Below are 14,974 nucleotides of genomic sequence, written 5' to 3' on the forward strand. Positions count from 1 at the left end.
CTGGTAAGCCCAGCTGTCAGTTGAGGAGTCAGACGAGCATTCCATCAACGTGCATATGTGAGATCTCAGAGAATTTTTTATTCCAGAATCTCATTTGTGCTCTCAATCTATCCTACCCTGCAGGAAACGCAAACTAAGCAGATGCAATTCCAAAAACCAAGTTGCTTTGTACATTGTCCTTTGGTAAGACAACTAAATGGGGCTCTCTGCATGTCAAAAGATAATGGCTGGGTTTGCATTATCTGTGATTTTTCAACTTTCTTTAATGTTTTTCTCTTCCTCTTTTGGCCCAGGAAAAAGTGTTGGTCTGAAGGAGAAATCATGTGTCAACTCAAAATTTGGTCTCTGGATGAGGACTTGTAATTCTAGCTGTCCATTGTTCTAACCGAATGCCAATGCAACCAAAAATAACTCCAAATGGAAAGAAGGAAAAAACATCCCCTAAAAACAATAGTTGTTTCATTCCAAGGTTTCTTTTTTATATATATCAACAGCAGTTGTGGCTCTTTAAATAGGTTACTCTCTTTGCAATTGCAGTATGATTCTCCTCCTGCATTGACTTCTTTCTGTATCTGTTTTGGAAATAACCATGGGTTTGAACCCACTGCCAGAGTGCGGTCTGCATAAGAGAATTAATTTTAACTCATGGTACTTTCGAATTAGCCAGACCACAGAACTGACCACCTCAAAGTCAAAAGCAAGCCCAGCGTTCCTTCTTCCCTCCAGGTCTGGAGGAGAGCTGGGACGATTTTCTCAGCACTCAGCAAAGCTCTGGCCAAGATGCACTGCTGGAAGTTGTGTTGAAATTTGGGAACTCTTCAGCCACCATGTGTCAGCATCTAAAATGAGGCTGAGGCTCTGAGCAATGCTCAAGGCACCCCCCCCCCCAGCCTTGCCAACACACAAACAAGGTTATTAAACTAATTTAATACATTTAAAGCCAAAAGAGTCAATGACCTCCCTGGAGTAAAATTCCCTGGGAACAATCTGCAGCTTATGTGTCACCAAAATCAAAGAAAGAATTGCTGGCTTGCTTTGTCCATTTGTCTCTTTTTCCGGGGAGCTCTATGCTCTCCTGTGGCTCCCTGGTTCCCCCGTGGCCACTCCCACCTCACTGGATGCACAACATCCCTTCCCGCCTCCACAATATGCCTCAACCTTGCCTTGGCAAACTCTAAGATAAGTTCCCTGCAATTGGAGTTCATTCCCTGGTTCTTTCTATCTCCCTCTGGGAAGGTCCTAGCCCCATCTGGTCCAGCTTAAGCCATGCCTGTTGTTTTTTTTGAGAACAATCGGCATTTTCTTTCCACTGCTGCATATGATCTGGACACCTGAACGGCGTGATCCCAAGAGAACCAACACTCGCTTAGCAGAAACACCTTCAAGCATCTCCTCTTCTCCTACCCACCTCTGCCCTTTCCAACATGAGGGAGGAGGGATGAAAAACCCTGGGTGGTGTTTCTGAAGGGCTATCTGGCACATACTAAGCCACGGGGGAGATCTGAAAGCAACATCTGTGCTTAGGTCCTGTCCTTCTAGAAGCTCGTGCTCTTGGCACCTGTACCATGTGACTAGGACTGCTCAGCCCTCTTCTCACCAAGAACTACCGTGATTCAGGGGGAGAGGTCTAAAACCTCAGAGAGGGCAGCCTGGGTGGCTCAGCAGTTTGGCGCCTGCTTTCAGCCCAGGGCATGATCCTGGAGACCCAGGATCAAGTCCCACATCGGGCTCCCTGTGTGGAGCCTGCTTCTCCCTCTGCCTGTGTCTCTGCCTCTCTCTCTCTCTCTCTCTCTCTGTGTCTCTCATGAATAAATAAATAAAATCTTTAAAAAATAAAAATAAAAAAATAAAACCTCAGAGAAAAGCTGCTGACCCAATTAGCCTGTTGGTGCTCAGGTTTGCTATAATCTCCCCATTACTACCTGGCCTGAAAATCACAAAATTCTATTTTCTGGACGTCTCCTGCCAGCTGGGTGCCGAACAGATGTGCCAATAGGAAGAACTGTCCCAAGATCGGAAGGTAGGAAGAAGGTGGAGGTCATCATGCTTCCCTGGTGGGAGCTTCAGTGAGGGTTTCCTGGGCTCCTGAAACATCAGCAGGAGTGTGGGTTCCTGACTTCATCCTTATCAATGATGGCATCCATTCTAGAGAGGTCGGCAGCTGGGCTGGGCTTATGGACTTCGGGTGACACCACCATGACACATTTGCTTCTCCAGCCCTTGGTTGATATGGCTTTCTACTGTAACTTATCTCTGGTAACAGTGTTTTTCCTCTTTTGCTCCTCTCACTCTTTTTAGATTTTTTTTAAGCCAATTCTCTGTAGTAAATTCTCCTCTGTCTGAAGTTCCTAGCGTTGTTTGTTTTTCCAATTACTGACCAATACAAACTCCTACCTAAATCCTAGAAAAAGAGAAGCCTAGGGGCACCTGGGTAGTTCAGTGGTTGAGCGTCTGCCTTTGGCTCAGGTCGTAATCCCGGGGTCCTGGGATTGAGTCCCACAACAGGCTCCCCCAGAGAGCCTGCTTCTCCCTCTGCCTATGTCTCTGCCTCTCTCTCTGTGTCTCTCATGAATAAAAAAAATAAAATCTTTAAAAATAGAGAGAGAAGCTAGAACAAAGCTGAGTCAGTTATCTGAGTTTATTTGGACCTGTTGCTCTCATCAAATGGATACTAGGGATTGTCCAGGCTGTGGTTCTGCCATAGAAGGGTTTATGTCACATCCTGGGCAAGGTCCCTTGGCTATAGCTCAGTAACCACATAACTGCAGAGTGAGAGTGACTGCCAGGGCGGACCGTGGACAGTGGTGCCATCATGAAGACACCACTGGGACTGAGGTCAGAGGGGTTGTTGTTGTACTTCTGCCCCCAGAGGGTGGCATCCAATTTTGGTCTCACTAGTGAAGTACATGGTCCAGAGAATGAGCAGTCAGGAAGGAGCCCTTGGAGTAAAACATATTAGCAGCCTGAGCTGACCGGTTCTCCAGAGGACGGGCAGACAGTAACACAGCAGGAGCCAGGCTCCTATGGCCTTAGCATGTCAGTGCCAGAGCGGTCTCTGGGTTCAGAGACTTTGGACCTGCGAGCCTGGAAACACAGGCTTGGTTCTAAGCAACCCTGAATAAGTCAGGTGACCTCTCAGGCCTCATCTGTAGAATAGGGGAAGGGACTAGAATGTTCTATAAGGGTGGGTCCTAGCAGCTCTAACAGTTTTTGAGTAAATGATCCTCTGGGATGGTGGTTCTCAACCACTTGGAGGGAGCTTTGGAAAAATACCTGGGCCCTAGTGTTTCAGATTTAAATAGAAGCGTGTTGAAAACCACTGTCCTACAGCAGTCTGCCTTGGTATTTAAAGAGCATGGGAATCCCCTGGGGAGCTTATTAAAATGTGGATTTTGATCTGCCAGGTTTGAGTTGGGTCACAAGATTCTACATTTCTAACAAGCTTCCTGCTGGTGCTAATGCTGCTGGCCCAAGGGCACTATTTTGAGAATGAAAGTATTAAAGTTCTTCCCAAATTTGATATTCTAAGGCAGGTTCTCAAACTTCAGAGCATCAGAATCCCCTGGAGGGCCTGAAAAAAGGCCACTTGCTAGTCCCCACCGCAGACGTGCTGAATTAGAATCTGCATCTTCACCAATGTTTCCAGGTGATTCCACGTGCCTTAAAAGTTTGAGAAATATGGTCTTCCATCAGTGGCTCTCTTTAAGCACTTCCAGGATGCTCCCGGGGTGGGGGTGGGGCTCCTTAGAGCACAAAGCGCTAGCCTCCCCCCCACCTCTGAGCCTGGATTCAGCAGATCTGGGGTGAGGCCAAGAACTCACGTTTCTAAAGAGTTCCCAAGTACTACTGCAGGCTCCCAGGACCACACCTTCAGAACCACTGTTCAAGCAATCCAGAGAAAGGTAACATTTCCAAATCCCTGCTTAGCAAACCGAGTGCTTGCTGATCACCAAAGGAACTCCCCTGTCAGCTGGAAGGCTACAGAGATGTTCTCTGTGGGGCTGATCCCGCAAACGTCAAGGACTCTGCTCAGCACTACAGGGCAGATCCCTGGACGGAAGGAGCACCTGCAGGGCCTCGGTAGCAAACCAAGAAAGAGACAAAATTCCGACAAAAGCCACCGGCTGTGAAGTCAGCTCCAGGGACAGAGAGACTGACTGACTGTAAGGTCTGGGCAAAGCCGGAAAAGCAGGGGTGAGGAGAGCTTCTGAAAGCAAAGCTGGGTGCTTCTGCTTTGCAGACGGGGTGTTGCTGCTTCCTTTTAAAACCCACAGTACAGACTCCTAACTCTGGGAAACGAACTAGGGGTGGTGGAAGGGGAGGTGGGTGGGGGTGGGGGTGACTGGGTGACGGGCACTGAGGGGGACACTTGATGGGATGAGCACTGGGTGTTATGCTATATGTTGGCAAATTGAACATCAATAAAAAATAAATTTATTAAAAAAATGAAAATGCAAAAAATAAAAATAAAAACTAAAAATAAAACCCACAGTACACACACACCCTGCTCCTCCCGAAGGACGTACCCCGTGAAGGCTGGTGTTTTCTTACCAACACAGGAGGCTGGGCGGCCACTCCAGGCCTTGTTGTCCATACACGTGACGGTGCGCTCCCCTTTCAGTGTGTAGCCCGGGGAGCAGTAGTACTCACACCGGGAGTTAAAGTAGGCGCCGTCGACGCACTTAAACCCTCCATTCGCTGGCATGGCCAGGGTGGGACATCGCTTTTCTGAAACAGAGAAAACCCGATAGGCAGCGTTTCTTAGTTTTTGTCCAGAGAGTTTCGCGGTCCAGGAACTTTGAAATCACAGGGTGCAAAGCCAATGGAAAGGTAATGGACAGAATCAGAGAAGCAAAGGGACACCACACAGAAGGGGCCCATTGTCGCCTATCAGAGCAGGCTGGACTGGCATCCCAGAAGCAGGCCCCCGAGACATGGATCTGTGCACAAGTGATTTGCTAGAAAGGGCTCGCGAGGGAGATGGGTGAGGGGTGCAGAAGGCAGCACAGGGGAGGGAAGGAAGCGGGGCAAGGTGGGATGGCGGGCAAAGGCAGCCCCAGCCTCCTCCTGCAGGGGAGCCCTGGAGCGGAACAACAGGGGTCTTTGGCCTGCCCGCAGGCAAGGAAACTGGGCTTCCCTAATCCTTTACTGGCCAGTGCTGGGCAGCTACAAGCCCACTGGGGATGCTCTCCCTGTCAATGCAAAGGGGACAGCCCTCTGGAGGAGCAGGGCCTCCTCTCCCTCTGAAGAAGATCCAGCATGCAAGTCAGAAGCTGGGGGATGGACACCCAGAATTGGGAAAAGGCATCGAGGAATATGCGGGTGAAGCACCAGAAGCGTCCACGACATACACAGTCACCGTGGTGCAGAGTCTACACGGGCTGGGCCACATGGCTGCAGCCCGGAGCCTTCATGTCCCCCATGATAAAGTTAAAGCATGTTCAATAGTCTTGCTGCAAAAACTGGACACATGGCAGGCAAATGCCTGGCATACAACAGGTGATCAATAAAAGGTGGCTGTCTGGATACCATGGGCATCTAAAATGTGCTTCAACAACGCCGTGCCTCTTGCAGTTGCCCAAAGGAGGGGTGACTTGTCCTCAAGCTAAAAGTCAGCCCCTCAAATGCTCGTCCCATTTTCTGTTTCCCCTGAGGCACAGTCCCTTCCACTGGAGAGCATTCTGGAGTGACTCCCCTGCCTCCTGAAGCTCTACCCCTTGGGAGAATGCTGCCTGTCTCCAGGAACATGGGTCTGTGGCTTTAGCAGCTGTCTGGGTACTTCGGGCACCATCTGCACCTCTGCCCCGCTCTCTGCTGCTACTGCCTGAGACCCTTGATGGCAGTGCCTGAGTGTGTCTTGTTTCTAGATCCCCAACACCTCTGTGGCATCTGCTCACAAGGGGGACATTTTCTCATCAGAGACCACGTAACAGTCCTTTTTTCAAAGGCCCTAATCTCAGAGTGAAAGAACTTTGGCCCCGATGGGCCCCAGGGACCCACCATGGCTGGGCTACTCACGCTTGCAGATGACCTTGTCGGACCACCGCTTGTTGGACTGGCAGACGAGCTGGGAAGAGCCATGCAGCTCGTAGCCCTTCCGGCAGCGAATGTCGCACCTGGTCCCCAGGGCTGTTTTGTAGTAGCCTCCTTGAGGGGCCCTGCAGTACACATCCCCATACTTCACCTTGATGGGGGAGCACCAAGGGGTGTCTGCAGGTATCGGAAACAAAGGAGGGGGGAGAAATAGGAAATGACACTTTTAGAAAATATGTCTCCTCATTCTCCAAAGTCCCTGGCTGGCTGTGCCCCAGATTTTAGAATCTTTTAAGGAGTCTTTAAGGTAGGGGCCCCTGGGTGCTCAGTTGGTTAAGCATCTGTCTGTGGCTCAGGTCATGATCTCTGGGTCCTGGGACTGAGCCCCACTGAAGGCTCCCTGCTTATCCCTCTCCCTCTGCCCCTTGCTTGTGCCCTCTCACACAGATAAATAATTTTTTTTTAAAAAAAGGAGTCTTTAAGGAGTCTCTGGGGGAGGGAGGTTACAATCACAGGACTAGGTGTCAGACATATCTGACTGTGGATCTGGATTCCTGCATTCTAACTGTGTGACTTTGGACAAGTTGCTTAGCCTCTCTGAGTCAATACCTATAGCTCTGTCACAGGGGCTCTTAGCAGGACAAAAACAAAAACAAAAACAAAAAAAACAACAACCCACTAATGCATATCAAGCACCTAGCACAGTGCCCAGCACATAGCACATGTTCAATAAATGCTTGTTCCTTTGGGTATTTTCCTTAAGGAGACAACATAATTCTTTGGAGGGCAACTGATATCATTGGAAACCCTGACCCCAACCATCCATACATAATGGCAAGGGAATCAATAATTGGTTAGACTTTTCCCAAATCTGCACACATATTCTCTGTAAAAACTCATCACACTATTTTAGTTAACGTGCATGAAGCTGCAATTTCCAGGGTTTTGCCATGGGATATAATTTTGGCTTAAGATGACAGAACAGGGACACGTGGGTGGCTCAGTGGTTGAGCACCTGCCTTGGGCTCAGGGCATGATCCAGGGGTCCCAGGATCGAGTCCCGCATCGGGCTTCCCGCAGGGAGCCTGCTTCTCCCTCTGCCTAGGTCTCTGTGATCTCATAAATGAATGAATGAATGAATGAATGAATGAATGAATGAATGAATAAATAAATAAATAAATAAATGAAATATTTTTTAAAAATCACAGAACAGTTGCTCCCCATAGGGAAGAAACTCCCCTCTTCAGATGTCCCCAGTTATGCCCCATGTAGGTAAGAGAGTGGCAAAAGTGGCAAAGTTCCGAAATGACCAGATTCCAGGGTGTTTTGATTCTGGTCTGGTGGTTGCCCAGAGCATAGCGCTTCTGATAAATCAGCGCCTCTCCCCGCCTTTGGAAGGTGCTCCCTGAGCCCTAAAATCGTTAGGGCAAGGCTGGCTCCCGCGTGGGGAAGCTGCCTCTGTGCCCACCGCATAGTCGATGGGGAGCAGAGCCAGAGCTCCCCAAGGCCGCCGGGAGCAGGCTCCCCAGCGCCGAGAACAGGAGGCCCCTCCTACGGCTGCCCGGCCCCTGCCGCCGCCCTGGCACCTGGGCCATCCGTGAGCGGGGGGAGTGCGCCATCATGTGGCCAAGGAGGAGGACAGACACCTTGTTGGACTTTCCAAGGAGTTTTCTGAGGACGTGTGTCTGACTGCTTCTCAGCCATGAAGACCAAGTCATGTCCAGGGCTTGTGCACAGACTCCTTTTTTTTTTTTTTTTTTTTTTTTTACTTTTGTGCTTTCACAACTCCTTTGGCTAATACTTTCATCATATAATGTTTTTGCAGACAGCTGCCACCTGGGTCTTAAGATCAGGACTCAAGCAACTATTCCCTGGATTTTCAGGGTATAAGTCATGTCCTGTGGGCTTGGCCTAGAGCTGATTAAGTTCAACCATGTGGACACAGGCCTGCGGGAGCTTGCCTCAGGCCTACGGGCCTTCCTTGAACAAAGTTTCCTTCCCCTGGCCTTTACACACACTGCATGTGCTAACAGTTTTAAATGAGAACAATCTGAACCCTGAAGTGAAGTACAATACAACCTTACATGTCTCCATTATTTTCTTCTAAGTATAAAAGGATTCTTGGGGCAGCCCGGGTGGCTCAGTGGTTTAGCGCCACCTTCAGCCCAGGGCCTGATCCTGGAGACCCGGGATTGAGTCCCACATCGGGCTCCCTGCAGGGAGCCTGCTTCTCCCTCTGCCTCTCTCTCTCTCTCTCTCTCTCTCTCTCTCTCTGTGTGTGTGTGTGTCTCACGAATAAATAAATAAAATCTTAAAAAAAAGGATTCTCGAGCTGATTTTAAATGTGTTGGTTCTTTCTTTGGCGGTGGCTCCAGGTAAGCCATGAAACTGGGAGATTTCCAGACCACAGGTAAATGAGACACCCTTGGGGTGTGTTTGCTTAGCAGACTAAGCTGTGGATATTTCTTCTATCATCAAAAGATCTTAAGATAAATTCTGGAAGAATCCACAGATGCCTGCCACTCAAACAAAACTGAGATTTGAAACCTACTGGCTTCTGTGACTACTAGAAGTGAGGTGTATTTCTCTTTCTCTCTCTTTTCTTTCTTTTCCAAATGTAATAGGAAAGATCACCTACAAGGAAACTCCAAAATACATCTGTTGTTTTCAATCTCAGAGAAGCACTTTTTATAGTTTATCAGAGGACTTCATGGTATTCTTAAAAATCTTAAAAATTCTTAAAATTCTTAAAAATCACCTGTTATTTTACCTCTTTATCTGTATCATCGTCCCACCCCTCCTCAATGCCTTCCCCACTGCCTCATTCCTCTTACTTTCCCTGCGTGTCCTGTTCTCCTTCTAGACTGCAAGGCTTCTGTGCTTGCTCCCCATCACCAGCCTCTCCTCTTGCTGACTGGGTCCCCCTTACTGCCTCTCTCTCCAGAGAGAGAAAGTGAGTCCCCACCAGGGGTTGGGGAAGAGTGGCAAAGGAGGAGTGAATTCAGGTGACACAGAGAGAGAGAGAGGAGGAAAACGCACTGAGCTAGTGGAGTATGGTGCATGCAATGTGGGGCAGAGGCAAGAGCCCCAGGAGGCATCCATTCCAACATTGTCATCTCCTAGCAACTCTGGACAACTCACTACATTTTTCAGGGAAGCAGATTCCTCATCTATAAGCGACAGGAGTGGGTTAAGTTATTTTCAAAGTCCCATCTAACTTTGAAGCTGTAGAATTCATACCCTTATTCCTTTCCGACTTCCCACCCATGCCTGCCTCCACACTCCCTCTTCTGACTGCTGACTGGGTAGTCTCTCCTAACCAACTCCCATGACCCTTTCAGCCGAAGGCAAATCCTTTGTGCGTTCTGGGTCCCAATCACAACTCCACTGATGTAAAAATGGGAAAAGTGTTCCAATTCTCAACCTGTTTTTCACTCAAATATCGAAAACACCCACATCCTCCAGCTTCTGGACTTTTTTTCAGGAGGGACACGATTCTTGAGGAAGCTAAAATGAAGCAGCATACCTTCACTTTAGCACACGTGTTATGGCTGGCTTTTCCACAAATGTACCCAGGACTAATATTTAAGGCTGGCATATCCAGTAGAGAATGACCTGAGGATACATATATCACAAATTCCTATATTTCTATATTCCTATAGTATTTTTCAGTGCAATTAGATTATGCCCCATATTCTGAGTCCTCAAATCCTCCTAGAAGGGCTGGCTGCATATCCAAAAGCTATGCTGTTGTCAACACGTAGGGAAAATAATCTTGTTTTCATTTATTTGCAAAAGGAATTTCTTTCATATTACTTTCCAAGACAAATATATGGAAGATATTTTGACAGTTTAACAGCTCTTCAGTAACAATAATTAAAATGGTAGTGAGTGACTTGAATCTGAAATGCATGAAAGTGCCATGAGTTGAAGTGAATGGGCAAAACACTTAACACGGAGGTTTAGTGAAAAACATATCTTATGCTGCTTCAATTAAGACAGGGTTTATTTCAGGAGAAATCTAAATTGATTATTCAGCAAAGCTTTTTCATCCCCCTAGGCTAAAGTGGTAAGCATCCCAGTTAACTGGAGTTCCTGGGATAGACAGTGTCTTACAGCAGATCCGTGAGGAGCTACTAGCAAACTCTGGACATTCAGTTAAATGTCTGGATTTGGGGCACCTGGGTGGCTCAGTGGCTGAGCATCTGCCTTTGTCTCAGGTCATGATCCTGGAGACCTGGGATTGAGTCCCTCATCGGGCTCCCTGCAGGGAGCCTGCTTCTCCCTCTGCCTGTCTCTGCCTCTCTCTGTGTCTCTCATGAATAAAGTAATAAAATCTTTTAAAAAGAATAAAACGTCTGGATTTCGGACCGAAATGCAACGTCAGCTAGCTGTGTGACTCTGGGCAAGTCACCTACCCTCTCTAATCTCTGTTTCCTTCATCTCTGAATAAGGAATAACATTTAGCCCTGCACGCCTTCCCCCTTCCCTCAGTGTGTGACTATACAGTGGCATTCCACAAAAGAGAATCAAAAGCAATGCTTGCCACATTCTGGGGTCACAGTAAATTCCATTTCACTTCCTTCTTTTCTTTACTTTAACTCAAAAACACTTATTGAGTATGTGCTCTGTGCCAGACACTGTGCAGGGACCTGAGGACCTACAGCTGACCCCCTGGTTACTGATGTGAGCTTAAAGTATTAAAACTTAAAAAACAACAGGGGTGCCTAGCTGGCTCAGTCGGTAGAGTGGGTGACTCTTGATCTTGGGGTTGTGAGTTCAAGCTCCTGGTTGGGTGTAGAGATTACTAAAACAAAACAAAACAAAACCCCAAAAAAACCCAAAACAACAAAAAACAAAAAAAACTTAAGAAAACTGACAATAAAAACAATCTCCTAAGAATTTTTATTCTTAAAGCCATAGGACAGGCACATATTTTATCTATCTGGTCTACCTCCCACAATCACACTGCTGTGAGGTGAGCAGGAACACTGGGAACCATGAGCCGAGGACACTAGACAACTTTTACTGTACAGGTGAAGGGCCATATGTGCACATAGGCATCTTAGGAAGCTTTTTCAACAAGTAACTCAAAGAAAAAATTTTTTTTCAAACTCTCAATTAATTAAGGAAGTGTGAGGAATCAGAATATTCCTTAACCCAAACATCTAATTAACAAGTTTGTCTTTTCCTTGATTGGTTGATTCCTGAGGCAATTACTATAGAAGTAATGGGTAGGAATGAATATCTGCATTCACAAATCATAAGAAAATGTGGAACATGGTGGGAAACACACCTGGACATAGGCACCAGTCATTATGTTAGATTGTTCACTTCTGTGGAAAACAACTGAAGGACTCTCTGCAGCCAAAGGCTGGCCAGTACTACCCTGATTCTCCTACAGCTTACACATATCACAACAGACCAGGGCAGTGTCCTCTTACTAGACTATGGGCAAATTTCCTGGGAAAAGTGCCACAACAGAACTTTATTAACCAATTTTTCTTCAAATTATTCCTCCACTGCAAAAGGAACCAGGATTCAGAGAGAAATCATCTAAATTTCCCTTCCCTTTTCCCAGGGCTGAGCTTCAGAGAAATGACTCACCAGTAGAAATATTTGTGGACATACTTACCTGAGCCTGCATAGAAGTTTCTTGATTAGGCTTTTTATACGTGGTAGGGGGGCGGATTGCTGGAAATGTGTAGAGATGGAGTTCTTTGTCATTAGATTAAAGTGTCATTGGGCAACACACTTTACTTAAACATTTCGGGAGCCAAGCTGGACTCAGGAAGAGCACAATGAAATGAGCTTATGAAAATCAAGTTTTCTCATTCTCCATTCATCTCAGTACATTAGCAGCACAGGGTCCAGATTTGACCTTGGGGGGTTTGTTCTGGACCATTCTAGCTGTAATGTATGAATCAGGCAGAAGTCATGGCTTGATTTTCACTTTCATCAGCTAGAGCTTGGCTTTGCAGAAATAAGGACAGTAAAGAGACTAAAGAGAATAAAATGACCACTGGGGTGCTGAAGGTCAGCACTTCAGAAAATTCAACATGCTTTTTCTTTCTTTCATTTCTCTTCATTTTTTTAAAAAAATGGGAATATAAACTGATTAGTTTTTGAATATTTTTTTCTGGACAGGTAATTCGCACTTTAATGTGTTGGCTGGTCACTTTATTATAGTCTGCTCTTGCAGGGCAAAAAAGGAAAGTTCTCCTGGCATCAGCAGGTCCTCATTAGCACAGAAGCAAAGCATTCACCTTTATATCTAGTGTGTGAATACCCGACTTCATCGTCTTCTAGCGGTGAGTCTCCAGATCCTACAATAAAAAAAGAACAGAAACTGCAGCAAGAAAAGCCACCCGATATGGACGAATATTTCGAAGCGTTGCTTTGGCACAGTCCATGCAAGAAGGGCAATTAGAACGCAGAGCCAAGAGTGAAAGCTTCTGTGGCCATTCATGAGGGGACAAGGGACCTCTCAGAGTGAACCTGGATGGGCTGAGATTGCCAGAGCCAATCAAAATGAGCCTCCAACTGTTTTTGGAATCACCACGTGCCAACTGAAATTCTAGACTCAGGATAGAAAGTCAACTTCACTCTGAGAAGATGCCAATGTATATGAATCTCATGCCAGGGGAGACACAGTAAAATGTGTGTGACTCAGACATGGCCTATGGTTTCTCCAGCAGTTAAAGAAAACCCAATAGAACTGAGTGAAAATCAGTCCATCTTGTGAAATGAATTTGGATGGAGGATAAGGAGGCAAAGCAAATGTCTTATCTTAATGACCAAAGAAATACAAAGCTACTTTGGTATATTTGTAGGAAATGAGGGCTGGAATCAACAATCCAGATGTTTATTTCGAGCCTCACACCAAGGCATCGCTAAAGCAGAATTTCTTGATGAGTCTTGCTACTCTTGAAAACCACAGCCTCAGAGAGAAAATCTGCATTTAATTTTAAAATTTAAACTCATTTTGAAGTTGGAACTGAATCATTTTTAGAATATTAAGTATTGGATTCCAGTAAGTGGTAGATTCTTAATCTTTAAAGTGGTACCAGGGCCCAAACTTCAAAACCATAATCTTAAATTTACATATCTTTCCCTCTAGACTTCCTGGTTTGATCACGGACCATGGAGTTGGCACCATCTTGGTCACACATTTACCTACAGGGACGTGCAAGCATAACAGACAGGGACAATGATACTCTCTATTATGAGGCTTTTCAAATCCCCATACAGGATAAGAGAGTCAGTAACGGTCCTCACTGCACATGTATTCTGGACAAGAGGTAGAGTGGAAATTCGATGTTGGAAGCTGATGAAGCCTGGACCATATCCATTTGAAAAAGGCCTCAATTTCCCCAACTAGAGAAGTTCTGTGTTCTGCTTTGCTCCAGGATTCTTCACTTGGTCTCTAGCCACCACAACAGGTACAAAGTTACACAAACTGCTCTTTCCTCAATATCAAAAAGTGAACATGAAAACCAGTATTACTCTTCAGGAAAGCAATCTAGCGACATGAATCAAAAGCCTATGTTCAAACCCCTTTATCCAGGCATTCCACTTCTGGGAATCTATCCCAAGGAAAGGATATTAAATATAGGAAAAAATTTTACACACAAAGATTTCTTTCTGATGTCACTTAGAATAGCAGAAGACTATAAACAGACCAAACAGTCAATATTATGGTTAAATAAACCAAAGGACATTCATTGGATTATAATGTAATATAGCCATTAAAAATGTTTATAAAAAGATACAACAGTGTGGGAAAAGCTTATAACACTAAGTGAGCAATGTGTTATAGCAAAATTACACAAATTGCGTGATTTACAACAATGTAAAACAATCAAGTTCAAAATAAACAATGCATAGAAGAGCTATGGTAATTGGATGTTTTTCTTCTTTCTCATTTAAATTCTCTACTATAAACATGTATTACTTTCACAATGGAAAATAAACTTTATTATGCATGTAACTCAAAGAAGCTTCATTTCCAAAATGCATTCTGAACATATCAGAAGCGGTTCAGAATCTGCTGTCCCTCCCCTCCCACCCTGCCCGTTTCTCTCCACATTCAGAGCTGAACTGGAGTGCTCTAACAGTTGTTGGATTCTTCAACTCCATATGGCCTATCTCATATTGTCAAGAGATACATCTTTTTTTCTTTTCTTTCTTTCTTTTTTTTAATTGGAGTTCAATTTGCCAACATATAGCATAACACCCAGTGCTCATCCCATCAAGCGCCCCCCTCAGTGCCCATCACCCACCCCTTGCCCCCCTCCCTTTCCACCACCCCTTGTTCATTTCCCAGAGTTAGGAGTTTCTCATGTTCTGTCTCCCTAAGAGATTGATCTTATATTAAGAGTGCTTCCCTCTTCCCCCAAGTCATACAATCTACCTACACAGTAAGAGGTTCTAGACTTATTCCTGGTTGGAAGCAAAGAAAACAACTGTCATAGGTTGGGTTCTTGGGGGAGTGGCTTTTGAGATGGAATTCAGGGCATAGGAGGTTTATTAAGGATCAATCATCAACATCTGTGAAAGGGACAAGAAAGAAGCAGGTTTGGACAGAGGGAGAAGTTGAGCCCAATGACAGTCTCTCAGGTTGGGCTGAAATGGCTGAGCCTTTATACCCCTGCCTCGATCAGCCACTGGATATGGCCCACGTTGGGAGGACACGAACATGGGCAAAGCACTCCGGACACAGAGGTGATCTCAGAAGGGGCTGAAAGCTGATGACTGGCTGAGACCAGCACTGCCTCCAGCTGAGACCACCTGTCCTTCCTTGAAGGGAGAGCTGGTCGGGCCATCTCTGTGACCATCACAACACTCCCTCATTGACAAATAACTGGAGATGTGTAGTCACAAGGCAGGGGGATACTCTCCATAGAGAAGGGAAAGAACCTATTGGAGAGGTGGGTGCACT

At 46.0% G+C, this 14,974-nt stretch overlaps 1 protein-coding gene across 2 annotated transcripts in view; it reads right to left on the reverse strand.

Moving 5' to 3' along the window:
* The window catches only part of SRPX (sushi repeat containing protein X-linked), a 112,580-nt gene that overhangs the window by 47,722 nt on the left and 49,884 nt on the right, over positions 1-14,974 (reverse strand). Inside the window, exons 2-4 of one of the 2 annotated variants that reach the window (XM_038587166.1) lie at positions 12,300-12,359; positions 6,019-6,210; positions 4,552-4,728 (exon numbers count right to left, since the gene is read on the reverse strand). In XM_038587166.1, the coding sequence (XP_038443094.1) occupies positions 4,552-4,728; positions 6,019-6,210; positions 12,300-12,359 (429 nt within the window). The remainder of the gene's footprint in view (positions 1-4,551; positions 4,729-6,018; positions 6,211-12,299; positions 12,360-14,974) is intronic. The other variant, XM_038587167.1, reaches the window with a different exon arrangement.

The sequence above is a fragment of the Canis lupus genome, chromosome X (genome assembly GCF_011100685.1).
Source record: "Canis lupus familiaris isolate Mischka breed German Shepherd chromosome X, alternate assembly UU_Cfam_GSD_1.0, whole genome shotgun sequence".
Taxonomy (NCBI): Eukaryota; Metazoa; Chordata; class Mammalia; order Carnivora; family Canidae; genus Canis; species Canis lupus.